We start from the raw sequence: 20,788 nt of genomic DNA on the forward strand, positions 1-20,788 counted from the left end.
CATATTATTTCATATTTTTAACTCCATATATAAACTTATAAAGCAGGTAAGCAATATTTTCTATACGATACGGAGACCATCATTTATAAGTTAATTAGCTGCATGCCTGCATATAAAGCAAAAATAAAGGAGATTAAAGATGGGCACGGGCCGTGCCGGCACGCGGGCGGCACGGGCCCGGCACGACTCCGGCACGGCCCGGCACGGGCACGGTGGCCGGCACGGCACGGCACGGCGGCACGCCGGCGTGCCGTGGGCCGTGCCGTGAACAAATTTTTTGGGACCGGCACGGGCACGGCCCGTGGCACGGCGGGCGGCACGGTGGCCGGCACGTGGGCCGGCACGCCGGCACGACCCGCCGGCACGGCACGTGGCACGGCCCGGCACGGCCAGGCACGGCCCGGCACGGCCAGGCACGGCACGGCACGGCACGGCCCGTGCCGTTGGAATATGGCCGTTTATGGCCGTTTTCCAACAGCTATAAACGGCCATATTTTCCACCCCATTTCCCACCCAAATCCCCTATAAATACCTCATATTTTCCTCCAAAATTTTCACAATTCATCAACTCATCTCTTCTCTCTTATTCTCTAATTTTCTTACTCCCAAATTCTCAATTCTCAAATTCCTAAAAAACATACAATCTTCCTCTCTTTTGTGAAAAGAAAAAAAAAATTCCTACTCTCTTATAAATTTTACATTTTTACTATTATTACTTGTACTAGTCTACTACCAAAAAAAAAAAAAAAAAAAAAATTGTTATATTTACATTCGGGAAATTAAAAATTCGGGAAATTATAAATTTGGGAAAGCATTGAAGCGTCATTGTAAGATCTAACTCAACTTTATTTTAATTTGTTATTGTTATTGTTATTGTTATTGTTACTATTATTAATTTATTATCATTATTACTATTATTATTATTATTATTATTATTATTATTATTATTATTATTATTATTATTATTATTATTATTATTATTGGAACTACTTAATTATATAAAAACTACTTTCTATTTTAATTGTGGGTTATTTGGATTGTTGAAATCTGTCTAAGGCGGGATTTGGGCTCTGGACAACGTCGCTCCTAACCTCTCCTACCTGGGATCTCATTGATCCAAGTAATCTACTATTATTATAATTATTTTTGAAAATTTAATTTATATAAAAACTACTTACTAATTAATTCTCATTGATCTCATTGTTGTTAATTGTTACTTTGTTATTGTTAGTTGTGTTATTATTATTAATTAATCATGGCATCAAACCCGAACGTTTCCTCCTCCTCTAGAAAAGCCAAGTCAACACGTAGGGAATCACCAAACCCAAACACTTCAATGTCTATGCCCCCCCCTAACATGCCCTTTCCCTCTCCTAACATGCCCTTTCCAAACACTTCCACCCCTTTCTTTCATCCCCAAAACACGGGAGGGCAAGAACAAATGGATGATATGGCTCCTTGGACCCAATTTCAACAAACCCAATTTCAACAATATGAATTTCCTTTTCCTCCTCCTCCTCCTTCCCAAGGTAGCCAAACACAAGCTTGCGGGTCGAGTGAACCATCCACCCATAATCCTAACATATTAGAGTGGTGTACCGAAGAGGATTTTGCTCAAACCAAAAGAAAGAGTGGATGTTGGGTACATTATCAATTAAGTAAAGATGGAAAAAAATGCAAGTGTCGGACTTGTGGTAAAATTTTCTCGGCCGATACCAAGGGAGGGACGGGACACCTTACTAGGCATACAAAAAAATGTGGTGGACCATCTAGTGATCCAACCCAACCTAAAATTTCTCAATTCCATCCACAAGGTTTCATTTACAATTACGAGAGAGATAGGGATGAACTTGGGAGAATGCTTGTACATGCAGAACAACCTTTTCTTTTCGCCGAAAATGATGCCTTCAACAACTATATTAACCGAGCACTACAACCAAAACACAAAAAAATGTCCCGAAAAACCGTTCGATCTGCTGCCATGAAGACTTATCTAGAGTACAAATTGAAATTAGTAAATGAATTAGCTAATCTTCCTTGTAGAGTTTCTTTAACCGCCGATGCATGGGATGGTGGGTACGGACTTCACTATTTATGTGTTACTTGTCATTGGTTAGATAATGAGTGGATGTTACAAAAACGCATCATTCATTTCAAAATGCTTGAATACCCTCATACCGGTCTTAACATTTCACATCATTTAATGGAAGCTATTGATGCATATAGTCTTAGGGATAAAATCATGTCTATGACTTTCGATAACGCAACTTCTATGACATATAGTGCGAATTTGGTTAAACCCCAATTAACCGATTTAGTATTAGATGGAGAAGCACTTCATGTTAGATGCATTTGTCATGTTCTTAACTTGTGTGTGAAGGATGGAACACAAGCAATTGGTCCATTTTATCACAAAATACGGAGTGCTATTTGCACTATTAATAGCTCTAACATGAGATATCAAGAATGGAAAGGTTTTTGCAGGCAACAACGGATTAAAACCATAAAAATAGCACCGGATTGTCCAACTAGGTGGAACTCCACCTATGAAATGTTGAGTCGGGCAATCGAGTACAAGGTTCATTTAACACTTTTTTATAATATGAAATATCCACAAAATGCTTTACTTGAAGATGATTGGGCTAATTGTGAAAAATATATGCAGTTTTTACAATTACTATATGGTATGACACATTGTTTTTCTTCTGTATATAATCCTTGTGCTCATTCTTTTCTTAGCAATGCATGTTTACTTGCACAACTTTTTGCGGAACACCGATCAGAACATGTTTATCGTGGATATCTTCCATCCATGGAGGATAAATGGCGTAAATATTACACCGATATTCCTAAGATTTATATTTTTGCTTCCATTTTAGATCCTAGACAAAAATATGATGGCACCTTTTTATTAATTGATATTTATTATAGTAACATGAATTTTGAAGATGATGTTGAAACTTTTAAGAATAAGGTGACGGATGAGTTTTTTAATTTATATAATGTTTATGAAAGTAAATATGGAACCGTGTCTCGATTTGCCCCTTCTCAAACATCCAAAAATGTAAGTAAACGGGCCAAAGGTTTATTTGCACAAGCTGCTAACTTGATGTCTAAGTATTCAGGTACAGAATCATCATCATCTAGGAGAACTCAAAGCGATGTTTCGGAGTTGCAAATGTACTTAAGTTACGACTTCATGAAAGGCATGGACGATGAAGAGAAGTTTGGCCTCGACATCCTCGATTGGTGGAAATCACAAGCCGTGAAACATCCAATTTTGTCGGCAATGGCTCGTGATATTTTTGCTATCCAAGTCTCCTCCGTTGCTTCCGAAAGAGCTTTTAGTGCGTCGGGAAGAGTTCTAGACGATAGAAGAACAAGACTAAAACCCGAAACACTTGAAATGTGTGTTTGCTTCAAGGATTGGTTGGATGCCGAAACTCGTTCTCAAGATCGTACTTATGCACAAAACGACGACGATGAAGGAACGTCGACTTCTTTTAGTTCTCAATCCACTCAATTGGCGGATGAACTTGAACCTCTAGGAGACGAAGACGAAGATGAAGACGAAGGCGAAGACGAAGGCGAAGACGAAGACGACCAATAATAATTACATGATTACATATTTACATTATACACTATTGTATTCTTTTTGTATTATCGAACTTCGTATTCCGTATAATAAATGAAGTTATTCAATATTCATACACTGTTGTACGATTTTTAATTATCATTACTTATTTTGTAATTTTGTATTATTGAATTATCGTACATTCGTACGGTCGTACCGGCTACCGTCATATAATAAAATAAGTTATTCTTCAATTTTTTGTGTTTTCGGATTATCGCACTAGTATTTTTTTTTTTTATTATATGCATTTTTGTTTTTAATTCGTTTTTTTTTAACATTTATTTTTTTTTTTTAAAAAAAAAAAATAAAAAATAAATTAAGGTCGGCACGGTTTGGCCCGCGGCCCGGCACGGCACGGCCCGCTAGGCACGTGGGCCGTGCCGTGCCGTGGGCTGGGGTGTGCCAATTTCAGGCACGGCACGGCACGGCCCGCCGCGGAGCCGGCACGGCACGGCACGGCACGGCCGCCACCCCGGCACGGCCAGGCACGGCCCGCGGCGGCACGGGCACGGCCCGTGCCCATGTTTATTTACGGGGTTTGGTCTTCCTATTTTTCCATCCTCACTGTCCTCCTTGCTTGACTGAGGCTCTTCCTCATCGGAATTGGCTGCTGGCACAACAGGTGGAACCGTGGAAGTAACGGTTTATCATATCTACTATGTATACTTCGTATTAAATATAAATCACATATACTGCATACACATATTAAGGGATTGGCAGGATATACGAACTAATTTTAGACATATATAGACAAGACTTTGTAAAGATCAATAGGAACTCATTGGTAATTGATAATTAGATTTCTCGGCTTTGATAAAATTTCTACTCAACATGTACACGTATCGATGTTTGTATTCCTCCTTGAGATGAATAAGTGTTCCAAAGTCATCACAAGTTAGAAATGTGCAAAAAATTGAACGAATAGTAATACAATAAAGCGAACCATCGGGCTGGAATCTGGTCATCAATCTGTATCTGTCATAACAAAAACTTGGTGGTTTCTAAAATCAGAAAAGCTCACTTGGCCTGGAAGGTGCTGGTTGATATTGCATCAGTAAAGATATTTTTTCTGCTTCTGAGCCCTCAAAGTAAGGTATGATACAGTATAAGCCAAAATCTTCAAGCCCCTGTTGTGTCTTCAATTTTAACCATTATGAACTTATGATCTTTGAGATCAACTGCAGGAAATGATTGAAGCCTGATAACTTGGGAACTAGTTTAACATTCATGTAAACCCACATGATGACGGTGAACTATCAACTTGAAACTGAGGACATGGAGGTGGAAACACCTCGCTTGCAAAACCCGAAACATGTTCACAGTGCCATTTAGCTGATGGGGGGAGGCCAGAAATATTTACGTTTCTCATGCATATAACTTCATAAGGTGAACCCTCAATGCCAAGTATTTCAGGTGCTCTCTTCGAGTTCAAGCTAACTACATTACTTATAAACACCTTACCAACTTTGGGAATGGCCTTTGGGTCCCACTTGTCATCAGAATGATCATTAGCACCCCTACTGAACTTAATGGGTATTTTTACTCTCTCCAATCTTAGGTTTGATATTGAGACATTCGTTATGTATCCTCCTCGTCCGACATCAGTTTTAATCCTGACCCCAGCCGCCGAATTCCAGACATGAATATCAACAATGGTTATGTTAGATATTCCACCAGACATCTCACTACCTATTCCAACACCTGAGCATGTTGGAGTTGTGCCAGAAATTCTTCTCACTATTATGTTTGAGCTGGGACGTGCCATGGCAATGCCATATTGATCCCACCCACTCTTCACAGCCACAAGATCATCCCCACTCTCAATGTAACAGTCTTCAATGCATACTTCCGTGCTTGAATCTGCAGTTTCAATTGCCATTCTTGAATTATCATGGACAGTGAATTTTTATTTTATTTTATTCATTTTTTTTTTCCTGTTCAATATCGAAAAAGACAATAGGCAGAAAACAATTTGTAGAAATTTTGCCACATTACCTGGGTCTATACCATCTGTATTTGGGGCATTTAGAGGAGCCAATATTGTCATCTTCCTGATTACAACATTCCTGAAGCAACAAAAAGAAATCCCTGTGAATTTGTTAAAACTATGCTAATGCCCATCCTTAATTAGGAATGCAGCATATAGGAAGAACTCTTGCATGATAATTTTATTTGACTTAGATTTCTAAATTTGGTGCCCTTATTTTCTAAGAGGGCAACAACTTTATACGGAAAAACATCAATGGCATCGCACTATCACTATCTTGACTCTATTTTTATGATTCCTCAAAGATTACTGCCAGCAATAGAATATGACTGCAAGGGCTGTACGAACCTGCAGTACACAGGATGAATGGTCCAAAATGGAGAATTTCGAAATGTGAGGTTGTAAATCAGGATATTATGAGAATTAGCAAGCTCAACAAGATGGCCTCTAGTATGCTCCAGTGTTCTGTTCCACCATAAATCCCACCACATTCTTCCTTGTCCATCAATTGTCCCATTCTGTCCTGGAAATAAAAAGGTTAAAAGACCAATGAGATGTCAACATACTGCCAGAAAATATCACAGTTTGTAGTAAGAAACCAATGCAAACAGACAAACTCTGGTACAGCTCGAAATTGGAACATGCTAATTTGGTAACTTGCTCATCTGATATGAGTCACTGAAACTTGTGGATTTTAACCAGTTTGTTTGACTTAAGGAGTTAAGGTATAAAAACAATAATCAAGGGACACACTGATACCTGTAATGACAACATTGCTGATGGAGTTTCCATGGATGAGACTAATATGTCTGGCACCTAACCTCTCTCTTCCTCTTCCATATGATGGCAAAGGCTCAATGATCGGCCACTCCTTTGGATCCTACTGATACAGAAGCAAACTAATGTTTAGGAACAGCTGATTCAATAATTAACGCTAAACTCAATCACGAAAAACAACTTATAAAGTCAGTGCAGTCCATACTCCACAGCAATTCTTAAACATTCACTACGTAAGGAAAGCTGTAACTGTTGCTTATGAAATAAATAATTCAGACCAAAATAATAAGAGGAACAACAAAATTAAGCAGGAAATTACTTGTCCCACCTAGAAAGTTTCTTGGTACAAGCATCAAAATTTCACAGAAGCAAGACCAGTGATATGGGCTTCTTTAAATTAAGTTCCAAAGTTGAACAATTACTACGCCACATATCTAAATTAGAAGTTAAATTCCACTTTAAGAGAGTGGAAGTACTCAAGGCTAACTTGCTTCAAAGTTGGAACAGTAATACATCATGTACTCAATTATATGAAATGTCATCCATGTAAAATGTCCATGATAATGCTATGCTACCTACTTTTAATACTAGTAAACACATTTTTCATTGCTGATGTCCATTATCATTCATTACCAATTTACCATCAAGAGATATGAGTAGCAATAACTCCGCCAGTGGGTTTCCCGCTGCCAGTCCCAAGCCTGGATAAAGGAGGAGGGTTACGGTAGGCCAGTGACAGCCAGTATAAAACTTCGTCACATCCCATGACATGAGCCAAACAGATATTTTCGTGGGGGCGTTCCCTACTCAGCGACGCGCTGCACTTCCTAGACCCGGGTGTAGTGATAAGTATGCAAGGGTTGCTAGGTCGTCGCCCAGAAGCGACGCGCCACATTGCCCGAGTGTGGTGTCAAATGAGCAAGGGCGTGCCATTGGGGCGTTCCCTACTGAGCGACGCGCTGCACTTCCCAGACCCGGGTGCAGTGATAAGTATGTAAGGGTTGCTAGGTCGTCGCCCAGAAGCGACGCGCCATATTGCCCAATTGTGGTGTCAAATAATCAAGGGCTTGGAGTTGGGATCAGGAGGGAGCGTGGGAGAAAAGAATTTAGTTTGCGGATTGGTTCTTGGAATGTGGGGTCTCTTACGGGAAAATCAGCAGAATTGGTAGAAGTAATGAAAAGACGACGCGTGAACATCATGTGCCTCCAAGAGACAAGATGGACAGGAGAAGGAGCTCGAGGCTTGGTTTTGGGGTATAAGGTATGGTATGTTGGGCAAGAAACGAGCCACAGAACAAGGAATGGTGGAGCTAGGAACGGGGTTGGTGTGGTTCTCGATGAGAGGTTGGCAAAAGAGGTGATCGAGGTCTATCGGAAGAACGATAGGTTGATAAGGCTGAAGTTGCTATGTGGCAAGGAGATTGTGAATGTTATCAGTGCTTATGCTCCCCAAGTGGGTTTAGATGCAGAAGAGAAACGACAATTTTGGGAGGACCTAGACGAGGTGGTGCAGGGTGTCCACCACTCAGAGAAGTTATATATTGGAGGGGATCTAAATGGGCACGTTGGGGCGAGCCGAGATGGCTATGAGAGTGTCCATGGAGGCTTTGGGTATGGGCAGAGGGACGCCGGTGGGGAAGCTATTATGGATTTTGCCCAATCATATGATTTAATTTTGGCTAATACTTGGTTTAAGAAGAGGGATTCACACTTGATAACTTTTCGGAATGGAGCAAATGCAACTCAAATAGACTTCCTGCTCACAAGGAGCATAGATAGACAAAGTTGCATAAACTGTAAGGTTATCCCAGGGGAGAGTGTGGTCACCCAACACCGGCTATTGGTAATGACTATTCGTCTGAAAGAGAAGGCGAAGAAAAAAGTTAGACAAGAAGAACCAAGGATAAGATGGTGGACCCTAAGGGATGCAAAAGCTAAGGTTTTTACAGAAAAGGTAATTGAAGAAGCGGATTGGGATGGAGAGGTGGATCCGGACATGACTTGGTTACGAATGAAGAACTGTTTCCTAAGAGTGGCCAAAGAGGTCTTAGGGGAAGTAAGGGGAAGAACTTCGGTACAGAGAGATACTTCGTGGTGGAATGAAGAGGTGAAAGCAGTAATTAAGCAAAAAAGGGAATGCTATCAAGCCTTAGGAAAATGTAGGAGTGATGAAACCTTGGCAGCGTATAAGGAGGCTAAGAGCAAGGCAAAGGCAGCTGTTCGCCAAGCAAAAGAAAAGGCATATCAGGAGGTTTATGAAAAGCTTGATTCCAAGGAGGGAGAAAGGATCATTTTTAAGATGGCAAAGAGAAGACAAGAGGCAAGGAAGGATATTGGCATGGTGAAGTGTGTCAAAGATAAGAACCAAATGGTCCTAGTGCAAGAGGAGGGCATCAAGGACAGGTGGAAGGGGTACTTCGATGAATTATTTAATGGAAGTAATGGAGTTGTGATAGGAGATACCTCTATGAGTGATGAAGAAATCAACATGGAGTATGTGCGAAGGATTAGGAGAGTAGAGGTGGAGATTGCACTGAGGAAGATGAAACCTAAGAAGGCGGTTGGCCCTGATGGGGTACCGATAGAGGTGTGGAGGTGTTTGGGTAAGATTGGTATTGATTGGTTAACAAACCTTTTCAACAAGATATGGACGGCTACAAGGATCCCACAAGATTGGAGGAAGAGCACCTTGGTCCCGGTTTATAAAAACAAAGGAGACGCTCAAGATTGTTCTAACTATCGAGGAATTAAGCTTATGAGCCATACTATGAAGTTGTGGGAAAGGGTGATTGAACAAAGGTTGAGGGCATGCACAAGCATTTCAGATAACCAATTTGGTTTTATGCCTGGGAGATCTACTATGGAGGCAATCCATTTGATAAGACAAATGATGGAGTTTTATAGGGTAAAGAAGAAAGATCTTCATATGGTCTTTATTGATTTAGAGAAGGCATATGACAAGGTGCCAAGAGAGATACTTTGGTGGGCAATGTTGAAGAAAGGTATCCCACGAAGGTATGTAGACCTAGTTAAGGATATGTATCGGGATGTGTCAACAAATGTGAGGACATGCGGAGGGTTGACAAAAGATTTCCCTATTACAATCGGATTGCATCAAGGGTCTGCATTAAGCCCTTTTCTTTTTGCAACGGTTCTAGATGAATTAACTAGACCAATTCAAGATGAGGTTCCATGGTGTATGCTGTTCGCAGATGATATCGTTTTGGTGGATGAGACTAAGGATGGGGTTAATGTCAAGTTGGAGCAATGGAGGCAAAGGTTGGAATCTAGAGGGTTTAAGCTAAGTCGGAGTAAGACTGAATATTTGGTATGTCGTTTTGGCACTCAGAGGGGGACACGCAATGAAGTGGTGAGTTTGGATGGAAAGGATTTGACCATGAGTGAATGTTTTAAGTACCTAGGGTCGATCATCCAGAAGAATGGTGACATTGATCAAGACGTGACCCACAGGATTAAGTCAGGGTGGCTTAAATGGAGAGCGGCCACGGGAGTGTTATGCGACCGCAGCATTCCCTTAAAGTTGAAGGGAAAATTCTACAGGACTGCCATACGACCAGTGTTGCTCTATGGTACAGAATGTTGGGCTTCTAAGAAAGAGCATATTAAAAAGATGGAGGTTACGGAAATGCGCATGTTAAGGTGGATGTGTGGAAACACTTTAAGAGATAGAATCAGAAATGAGGTTATTCGCAAGAAAGTAGGTGTGGCGGGCATTGTAGATAAACTAAGGGAAAATCGTCTGCGTTGGTTTGGACATGTAAGACGGAGACCCGAGGGTGCACCGGTGCGAAGAGTGGAAGAGTGGGACCATGGAGGGATTAAACGAGGAAGAGGGAGACCAAAGATGACTTGGTTGGAAGGAGTGAGGAAGGATATGAAGTGCATGGATTTACGTGAGGATGAAGTTTTGGATCGTAAGGGATGGAGGAGAAAGATTTATGTTGATGACTACACGGAATAATCAAACTTGGTTCATGTTAGCCGACCCCACTTTTGGGATTAAGGCTTTGATTGATTGATTGATTGATTGAGATATGAGTAGCAATAAAAATCAATAAAGAGAAATACACACATAAAAGTGGAAATGCAAAATTATACAGACAAGTCTCCAAATCATAGCAAAATATTATCATCAATACTTCAACACGTGATTACTAAACCTATACCAAACAACCTGAAGTCATTGACAATTACAAGGTCAATACACAACTATCAGATAAAAAAGTATCACCTACTTTCAAATGGATATGAAAACAACACCTCTAAGTGAAAGTGAAATGAAATTAACAATATGGTTTAACCACAAATCCCTGAACATCAATCATGGAGCATCACAAGTATCCGAGTGTGACGAAAAGTTATAAACATACCCCTCAACGTATTCAATGAAATCATAGCTATGCTCTTCATTAATAACTATAGGTAGCACTATAACATGGAGTAAACAATATACCAAAAAAATCCAAATAAAAAGCTACTATAATAATGAAACAAAGTAACAACAGGGCAGCTTGAAATCCTAATTAATAGTTTTAAAATGATCGGTTATCATGGTGACCGATATAGTAAGATACTATGACGTTAATTAGGCATAATTACCCTCAAATTTATGCAACGAAAGTGACATTGCTCCTAATAATCAATTAGATGGTGCTTACACTATCATACAACACTTGCAAAACTCAAAATGGAATGACCAAATCATATAAATCAATAAACTAGTAATTATCAAGACGATGATCATTAACCTTACTAATAGTAGCATATAACACCTTCAAATTGAATTACGTTTATACAAGCAAACACAAAAATTCAGACCATCAATTAACCCAAAATGAATTTTTTAATTCAAAACTCAACCACTAGTAACTTATCCAATTTTTTTTTTTTCAAACAAAATCAATCAACAAATCTGATCAGCTAACCAAGCAAGCAACAGCATAATTAAACTCAATAATCTCTCTCATACAGAGATCATATTCTTACTTAAAAGTTAAAATCTCCAAATGCACAAATCATTAAATTTAGAGCATAAACTTTCACTATAATTATCAACAAAAAGCAAATCAAATCTCATGAAAAGCTAATCAAATACGCATTCAATCATAAACCCACAAATTAATTGAGAGATTAAAGCATGCAAATCATCAATTACAAAAAGCCCAACTGAAAATTAGTACAAAAAATCAAATTAAATCAATTAAATTACGAAAGATTACATGCCTGAGATCCCAAAATAACAGCACCCTTTTCAAGAAAAAGCGTGAAATTACTGGTAAGATTGAAGCTTCCAGTAACCCATCTTCCTTGAGGAACATTAAGCTGGGACCCACCTTTATTCTCGAAACGTTTCAAATACCCAACAGCTTTACGAAACGCGTCGGTGTTGGAAGTTACACCATCTCCAACACCACCAAACTCCGTGATTGACACCACAAACTTCCTCGGCGGGTCGGGCCGGAAGAACCCGGAGCATGAATCCGGGTCAACCCGTGAATCGGAATGACCCGGAAGCGGCCAAGAAGAAGAAGAAGGAGGAGAAGAAAACGTTTTAGTGGTAAAAGGGAGGGTAAAAACGGCAAAAGTTGTGAAAAATAGCAAAAGAAACGCCCATGTTGGTCGACGAATAATGGTTCCGCCATTGAAGAATGCACCCAGTAATGGTTTTTCATCTTCCATTTGAAATGGGGGATTTTTATATGGTTGAAAAATGTGGGATTTTAGGGATTTGATTTGGGTTTTTTTTTGTTATTGGAGAGAGAAAATTGAGAGGTGGGAAATTGATGGATTACATGGGATAAAGTGTAAGAAAAGAAGAAAGGTGGCAGTAATCAGGCACTCAAGGTCTCAAGCAGTTTCTAACTAGCTACACTAGTGAATGAAATAGTGCAAAAATAAATTGGTTGAAAAAAGCCAAGACGGTCCGAGGGACACCGACATTTCCGATAACATGATATAGGATCAACTCAATCAAAATTTTGGATAGCTCAAGTGGTTAGAGCTTCTCTCCCGATCCTAGGAGGTCTTGGGATCGATTCTCACCCCGCCCTTGTGGCTTTTAAACACCAAAAAAAAAAAAAAAAAAAATAGTTTAAGCCTAAAAATATATTTTATATTCTATCAATGTAATCACAAATTTATTATATGGAGTACTCCCTCCATTTTTAAATACTTGCTCCACTTTCCTTTTCCGGCCGTTTTTAAATACTTGCTTCATTTCCTTATTTGGAAAACTTTTACAATATTTAATTAATTTCTCTCATCTAGTGAACTCAACATAAATCATATTTTATTAATTTCATATTCTCTCTCCCCCAATTCTCTCCACTACTTTTACATTATACAATTTTTTTTTATTTCTACCCACCCCACTATCTCCATATTTTATTACTTTATCTGATTTCTCAACTCTGTGTATAGAGAAATGGAGCAATTACTTTAAAACGGATAGAATACAAGATAAATTCTATAGTACATTGTCCTTTAATTCCAATAGTGGTAGTACTAACAAAATTTGATAAGACTATCAAAAATCGACCCTAATGTCGATAGTAAAATTTCTTTTTTTTTTTTTTTTTTTTTTACACTCCTTGATAAATTAGGACTGTTAGGAGTTTAGGACAGTCTTGCGAGAAGACGGTCCTAATTTTTTCGGTGTATTTTACATTTTTACTTTAAAAAAAATGATAAGACTCCATACTTGTAATTGTTTAGGTGTACTGTGATTTACACGTAATCCAATTTGTAAACCATAATAGATATTCATTATCGCCAGATCACCATAGAAAAGTTTCTTCAGTTGATTAAATATTGGGCCAAGAGTGTCGGTGTTGGGCCCGTTGGTGTAACATTTGCATGAGTTTGGACTGAAAGTCATTAAACTATTGAAGTGTTTGTGTTAGTTGGGCTGTTCTATCTCCTAGAAAAACGAAGACCTATAAAAAAATGTCGAGTAATCTAGATCTAGATATGAAAAAGTACCTAAAGACTAGAGTCCTAATCATGCTTGCTAACTATTTTACATAATAAAAAAAAAAAAAAATCATTATTATATTTAGGCTCTATTCACTTCAGCTTAATTTCAGTTCAGTTCAGCTCAATACAGCTTCAATCAGTTCAGTTCAGCTTTTAATTTCCTTCTTTCATAAAATATTTATTTCAGTTCAGTTCAGTTCAACTCCAATCAATTCAGTTCAATTCATTTAATCTTAGTTCAATAAATGTGAACAAACCCTTAATAATGAATTATAATTTTTCTTGCATTCACATTAAAATATTAGACATAGTACTAGTATTAATTTTCTTTGATGATAATTGATGATAAGGTCAAAAAATCATTATATAATCTAGTCAAAAGAGATGGATAGGAAACTACTTAGTAGTCCGTAGATCATTTGATATAATTTTCCAAGTCAATGATTTGATTTGTATCCAATCAACTCCATTATATAATGATACAAATTAGAGCCAATTAAGAATTCAACCCAAAAAATTTATCATTCGATTAATCCAAATCACTTCCAAATTAAAGTCATGGATGTTCAACAAGAGGAATTTCAATCCCTGGGATTTTTGGGCATCTTCAAAAAATCATTCAAAATTATTGTGTCATGGCCTAAAATCTTTTTCCAAATCACCCTTGCTTTTATTTTGCCTCAATATTGCCTTTTCTTAGCCAATGATGGAATTTCTAAATTTCTCATTAACAAGATCACTCATGACTCCACCTTGTCCATGATCAACCAAGATGGTTCTCCGTCTTTAAACAATGTTTCCAACTCGACCTCCTCAGAATGGGCTATCTATTCGATTATAAACGTGGTTTATGTTATATTGTCTGTATGTTTAAATCTATTCACAGTCTCAGCTGTGGTCTACACAGTTGCTTGCATATACACAGGCAAGGATTTCACCTTTAAAAAAGTCGTGAGTGTGGTTCCAAAGGTATGGAAACGACTCATGATGACTTTTCTATGCGTTTTTTGCATAATGTTTACCTACACTTTCATGCTTACCATAATAGCAATTGTGTTCATCACGGTGTTTTACATGGGTGGTGGACAAGTGGGGTTAGGAATGGGCATAATAGGGTTCATCTTTGCCATTTTAGCCTTGGTGGGATTCCTTATCATGGTTATAGTATGGCAATTGGCTAATGTTGTTTCAATATTAGAGAAGTATTATTGGTTTGAAGCCTTGAAAAAGAGTAGAGAATTGATCAAGGGCAAAATGGGAACTTCATTTGCCATACTTTTTGTGCTAAACCTTGTTACAATGCCATTTGTGGTATTGGTACAAAAATATTATGGATTTGGAATTATAGAGAGAATTTGTTTTGGATACATAAGTATAGTATTGTTAGGGAGTTTGATTACCCTTTATGGTCTTGTTGTCCAAACAGTTTTCTATTTTGTGTGCAAATCATATCATCATGAAAGCATTGACAAATTCTCATTGGCTAAACATCTTGATGAGTACCTTGGAGAATATGTGCCTTTGAAGGATGAAGCTGTGTGAGTTAAGGATCTTCAGGTATAACAAGAAGCCAAGAAGGCCGAGCTTATCGATGATTTATATACGGGTTGTGTTTGTGTAATAATATAAAATTTTGGTTTAAATATGTTGTACAAGATGTGTATCAATGTATGTGTTTCTGACAAAAAAATGTATAAGTTATTGTGTTTGAATTCATTTTGTATAAAAGAGTGCACTTAATAAAAGTTGTTGCTTCAATTAAAAAAAGGGTACACAATACTATATATATATATATATATATATATATATATATATATATATATATATAGATAGATAGATAAAGTATTCGCCAAAATTTAATCATCCCAAAATTATATTTTACTTTCTAATTCTAAAACAAATGCTAACCCATGAATAGGGCCATGGACAAATTAAATAAACATGCATGCCATGAACTTCAATTATGTCTAATTGGTAATGCTTTGATGGTAGTATAAACTCTAAACTATTTTCGGTTTTACTCTATCCGTAATTATTTGCAATTGTAGGTATGTGCAAACTTTAAGGAAAATTATAGAGTAGGGAGCAAAGTGATATTTTATTTTTTAGTCCCTTCTATCCCTTATTGTTGTTCTTAATTACAGAAAATAATTGATTAATAATAAATTTTATCCATGAAAAATAATTCGTGAATATTCATATCTTATTCATTACTTCCTCCATTCCAAAATAACTAAGATATGCATTGAACTTTTATCACTATTCATGTATTAGCTTTGAGTATAAATTTTTTTATTTATATCAGAGTTACTTATTTTAGGGTTACTCAGTCGGTCAAGGGTTACTTATTTTGAGGTTACTCATTCAATTAGCGCGTTTTTGTGTGAGAATAACCCATGACCGACCGAATAACCCCTAAAAAAGTAATTCCTAACTGAGTAACCCCTAAATAAGTAATCCCGGTCACACGATATAACCCGTCACATACATATATAAATTTGTGTATGGGAAAAGGTCGAAGTGAGTAGTATAAATGTTGCTATGTATGAAGGGTCTTTGGATTTAATTGTTAATGTAAGAGAGAAATATAGTTATAAAATATAGTAGTCAAAGTTGTGGAAATTTTATTACAAAATTATGGTGTAGGTTTTGTTAATGGGAAATAAAAGAGAGAGAATCCATAATAAAAGTAGCAAACTCTTATCAACCAAGAAAGTGTTATAAAGCATCCACAGTGGCTACATTGTAGCTTTGGATTGTCATATTATTAATCTGCAAGCTATATCATTTAAGCTACAACCTCCACAATTAGTACAATGACAAGCTACTTCCTTTTGTAATTAGATTTTATAGTTATGATAATATTTATCGAAGATTAAATTAAAATAATATTTATATATTATCCTTGGCCTTAGCTACAACCTTGGCCTTAGCTACAACCTATATAACTCCACAATAACTAGCATGTAGCTATCATTGTCTCCCATTAAGAATATCCCGCGTTTATTAAATATCCTAAGAAATTTGTGTATTAAAAAAAAATAAAAAAAATAAAAACTTAGCCTATCACCAATCACACAAAACATTGAATTTTAATATGGATCATATGGAGGTGTGGAGGACTTGGTTGTAGTGAAGTTGATGTTTCATACTTTCATGTTTATCATCTATGACCGATTCCTTTGTTTTAATAACGATTCTTAATTTCCATCCTATCACAAATTAGGCCTTCATCTTTGTGAATTCATTGAAATGTCAATAGTCGTTTGACATGAATATTCTGAAGTTCAAATTTCCCATCTTTTTTGTAAATTTTACGAATATTTCAGTTGCGTCATATATATGAGAACTAAAAATAAAATATTAAAAAATATATAAACATTAATGTGTGATTTTGACATACATTCTAAAATCAATATCAGAGCCACTAAAATTGTTAAAAGAAATCAAAATTCATAATTACACTACTTTTTATCAAAATTTCTTACATACTGCTCACATTATCTTCTTTGAATAAGATTATTTTTATTTAGAACGAAACGTAAATTAGCGGTTTATTATTATCAAAAATATCATTTAATTTGTTCTTTTTTTTTTTTTTTTTTGAAATTTCAAAGTAAAAGAGTAGTCAAAGTAGTCTTTGGTTGACTTGTATATATATATATATTTTTTTTGAAATTGACTTGTATTAAACTAATTGCATTATATTATGATAATTATAATTTATCCTCCCAAGCCTCAACACATTTCAACCCTCCTATCCAAAGACATAACGGCACTCCAAACTAACGGCCATGAACAAGAACAAAGAGCAAGATGTGTTTCAAGGCTTATTTGACATCTTTAAGGAATCAATCAAGCTCATCTTGACATGGCCAAAAATCTTCATTCAAATCACCCTCGTCTCGATTTTCCCTCAATCTTGCATCTTCCTACTTGATAATTGGGTATTTATGCCTCATTACAATAATGTGGCCACTTTAGGATACAACCATGTAAGTTCTCCCTGGTATAACGATATTATTGGCTCTATCTCTAAGGAAATGAGCGCCTTTTTGCTTATGAAAACGGCCTATTTCATATTCTCCATAATCTTCTCTATGATTTCCATCTCTACCATAGTTTATACAATTTCTTGTATTTACACCAATCAAGAAATCACCTTCAAAAGGATCATAAGTGTGGTTCCTAGGGCATGGAAACCATTTTTAATCACGTATATGTGTAGATATTGCGTGATACTTGAATACACGTGTATATTATTGATATGGGCTATATTATTCATGTTATTTGATAAACTAGGAAATAAGTTTTTCTTTTTAGGGTTTCAAATTTTTTTAGTTGGGTTGTTATACATGAGTATTACTTGGCAATTAGCTGATGCAATTTCTATAATGGAGAAAACATGTGGGTTTAAAGCCTTGAAAAAGAGTACAAGATTAATCAAAGTCAAGATGGGAACTGCTTTGGCTATATTTTTTGTGACAATTCTTTGTGTTTTGCCAATTTTAGCATTAAAAACTAATGAACAATTAGTTGAAAATAAAATTGATATAAGAAAAACACTTTGTAGTAGAATTTTTATTGTGGTGTGGTGGAGTTTGGTTAGTCTCTTCGTCCTTGTTGCCCAAGCAGTCTTCTACTTTGTGTGCATATCGTATCATAATGAGGACATTGACAAGTTATCAATTGGCGATGATCTTGAAGTGTACATTGGAGAATACTTTCCTTTGAAGGCAGATTTTATATGAATTAAGTATCTCGATCTTTAGTTGTGGGGTTAATATGGTACATTTAAAAGTTGGCCTGGAGTATGCGATATGACAAACTACTTATGGGGTTACTTTGTCACATTTGTCATTAAACATGTAGGGTGCACTTTGCAGCTTAGGCATGTTTATATCGATCACGTTAATTATGTTAAGTCATTATTTGTAAAAAAACAAGTTCCTTGATTTTATAATTAATCTATCAATAGAACTTGTTATCCAATAAATCTTGTCATGTTTTTTGTAACTTAATATTATTGTCTATATATTATTGATAAACTTTAGATATGCATATTTCTTAGAGTTTAATTGCGAGTACACTAAGTCACTAAGAATTAAAGTTGAATGTTATTAGTATGTTGCGTTACTTGGTATGTACACCATTACAAAGCCCTCCTCATGAGAAAAAATACTAATATATCATAAGAAAGAAATGTAAACAAATTAGAGTTATTACCAACAAATAAAACATTAATATTCATATTATTAAATACTAATTGACTGACATTAGCGATCAAATTTGTTCCGTGCTTTGCCTCTCAAATCTCAATAGATGTATTGCATACTTCTATGAAATCGATCGAGTGAGGAGAGAACGAATATCTAGTCTCTTTGACAATTTGCTCGAACTACAAGGTATACTACCCAAATGCCTTTTCCTGAATTGATGACTAATAAATTATCACTTTTAATTTGAATGTTCAGAATGGTTTCAAGGTAGCTTTCGCTTTGTATGTTTTGGTGGTGCCGAGATTGAACGTAAATGCCTTGACGAGGGTTCATCTACTATCTCTAATAATAAATGAGACCTGCTATTAAGTTATATTTAGTAGGGATATTAGTGGGACGGGTCAAGTAGGAGCTAGATCTGCCCCATCCCCGCCCCACTGGGGCAAGGATGGATCTCGGTTTGGTGGGTGGTGGGGCGAGGATGGGGATAAAAATCATACCCGCCATGGGTGATAGGGCGGGGATGAATTTTAAGTTGTACCTGTCCTATCCCGCTTCGTACCCGCTCCATCCCCACATCTGATCTACATATCTTTTAAAAGCAAAATTATACCTATTGTTTAATATCCATTGGTAAAAGACTAGTAAAAATAAAGTTAAAGATAATTTTGATCAAAACAAATTAAGCAGAAAAGGTAAGTGTGTTTGATGTTTTTTTCCAAAGAACCCATTCTACAAGTAAGAAAATTCGAATTAAGCTAAGCGATGGTAAAAGGAGGCCGTGCGAAAGGTGCCGCGTCAGCGCGTCAATTACGTAGTATTATTTTTTTTAATTGCGTTGCTAAGACGTTTAATTTTTTTTAATTTTTTTTTTTTTTTGAGGAAAGGACCGTATATTCACTTACAAGATGTACGTAAATCTTCAAAAAAAAATTTTATTATGTATTTTTAATTTTATATATAATCTGAGGCGAGGGTTACATAAAAGAGAAAGTATAATTCGGATCAAGTTTATAAAAAGTGTAAATACGATGGTTGAAACATATGCCACCACTATTTAATGCTCACTATACATTCGTTGAACATTTAAATCCAAAACTAAAGAACATGATGACTAATTCCAATGAACATATATAAACCCCAACGATTTTTGCTAAGAGCTATAGCTAAGATGATCTTAATTTTATTGGAGTTAATGCTCTTTTGTTTTTAATGTTCACGTTCTTTAGAATTGTGCTTCATGTTCATCGGGTATATAGTATGCATTGTGTATACGTCTTTACTAATAAATTATTGCATAAAAGGAAGAATATATGGATCTGAATTACATCAATATGATTAAATGATTAATGTCTAAATTGTACTACAAACTAATTAACTTAAATCAAACCAAATGTGATTAGTCCTAATTAATTTTTCTGCTAGTTTCCTCAAAAAAAAAAATAAAAAAAAAATAAAAAAAAATTATGCTAGTTTATTGCCAAATTGCCAATAGGTCAAAACAACCGACTTGTATTGAGTTGACTTGTCCATACCCTATTCAAAGGATTCCTCAATCCTCATCCACCAAATATGATATGACTTGAACGAATGAAAAAGACTCAAGTGGCAAGACACCGCTCAATTTTTAAAAAACAAGTTGAGCTTATACGAAAACTAGACTTAAATACATGAGACGAGTGAATGAGTGTTTTACATTTCAAAATCACTTAAAGACAACTCTAACCATATTAATTAGCGTTGAAATATAAAATTTTAGAAGTAATTGTAAAAGTAAGAAAGTTTGTATATATGTAAGGTAAGTACCAAATTAAACAACTCATAAGTTGATTTTTAATTATATATACATCCATACCAATAATTACACATTTACACCTATATATATCAATTATCATTGATTGATTAATCATTGAACCGTTTATTATACGGAGCATGTACATCTAGATCTAGACTTTAGACGACATTTCCTATCTTTGGCCAAGTCTATGTAAACGTAGTTATGCCTTAAGCTCTAAAAGTAAAGTCAACGCTAGACTTTTTCCTCATTTGCTTCCTAATTGGCTATTGACTTGGAATTAAGGAACCATATATCACTGCAATAAACCTCCTTATTTCCTTCAATGTCTAAAACATTCCCAAATCCATAATTATCCAAAAACATTCATACCTTCATAG

General features: G+C 36.2%; 2 protein-coding genes across 2 annotated transcripts; one reads left to right on the top strand and one right to left on the bottom strand.

Moving 5' to 3' along the window:
• Positions 1 to 4,419: 4,419 nt before the first annotated feature.
• Positions 4,420 to 12,282, bottom strand: LOC145562002 (putative polygalacturonase). The gene is made up of 5 exons (XM_081622150.1): positions 11,643 to 12,282; positions 6,381 to 6,501; positions 5,970 to 6,144; positions 5,630 to 5,700; positions 4,420 to 5,494 (listed from the first exon to the last, which is right to left on the bottom strand). The coding sequence occupies exons 1-5, from the start codon at positions 12,096 to 12,098 to the stop codon at positions 4,860 to 4,862; spliced, it is 1,458 nt and encodes a 485-aa protein (XP_081478276.1). The 5' UTR covers positions 12,099 to 12,282; the 3' UTR covers positions 4,420 to 4,859.
• A 1,601-nt stretch (positions 12,283 to 13,883) lies between these two features.
• Positions 13,884 to 15,110, top strand: LOC145625294 (uncharacterized). The gene has a single exon (XM_081678355.1). The coding sequence runs from the start codon at positions 13,953 to 13,955 to the stop codon at positions 14,934 to 14,936; it is 984 nt and encodes a 327-aa protein (XP_081534481.1). The 5' UTR covers positions 13,884 to 13,952; the 3' UTR covers positions 14,937 to 15,110.
• The last annotated feature ends 5,678 nt before the right edge of the window (positions 15,111 to 20,788 follow it).

The sequence above is a fragment of the Chenopodium album genome, chromosome 1 (genome assembly GCF_948465745.1).
Source record: "Chenopodium album chromosome 1, dcCheAlbu1.1, whole genome shotgun sequence".
NCBI lineage: Eukaryota > Viridiplantae > Streptophyta > Magnoliopsida > Caryophyllales > Amaranthaceae > Chenopodium > Chenopodium album.

Coding starts and splice junctions, on each gene's coding strand:
- LOC145562002 (XM_081622150.1), bottom strand. CDS start 12,098: ATGGAAGATGAAAAACCATTACTGGGTGCATTCTTCAATGGCGGAACC. Junction 6,145..6,380: donor CAGCAATGTTGTCATTACAG/GTATCAGTGTGT, acceptor TTTTATTTCCAG/GACAGAATGGGACAATTGAT. Junction 5,495..5,629: donor TACAGATGGTATAGACCCAG/GTAATGTGGCAA, acceptor TTGAAACTGCAG/ATTCAAGCACGGAAGTATGC.
- LOC145625294 (XM_081678355.1), top strand. CDS start 13,953: ATGGATGTTCAACAAGAGGAATTTCAATCCCTGGGATTTTTGGGCATC.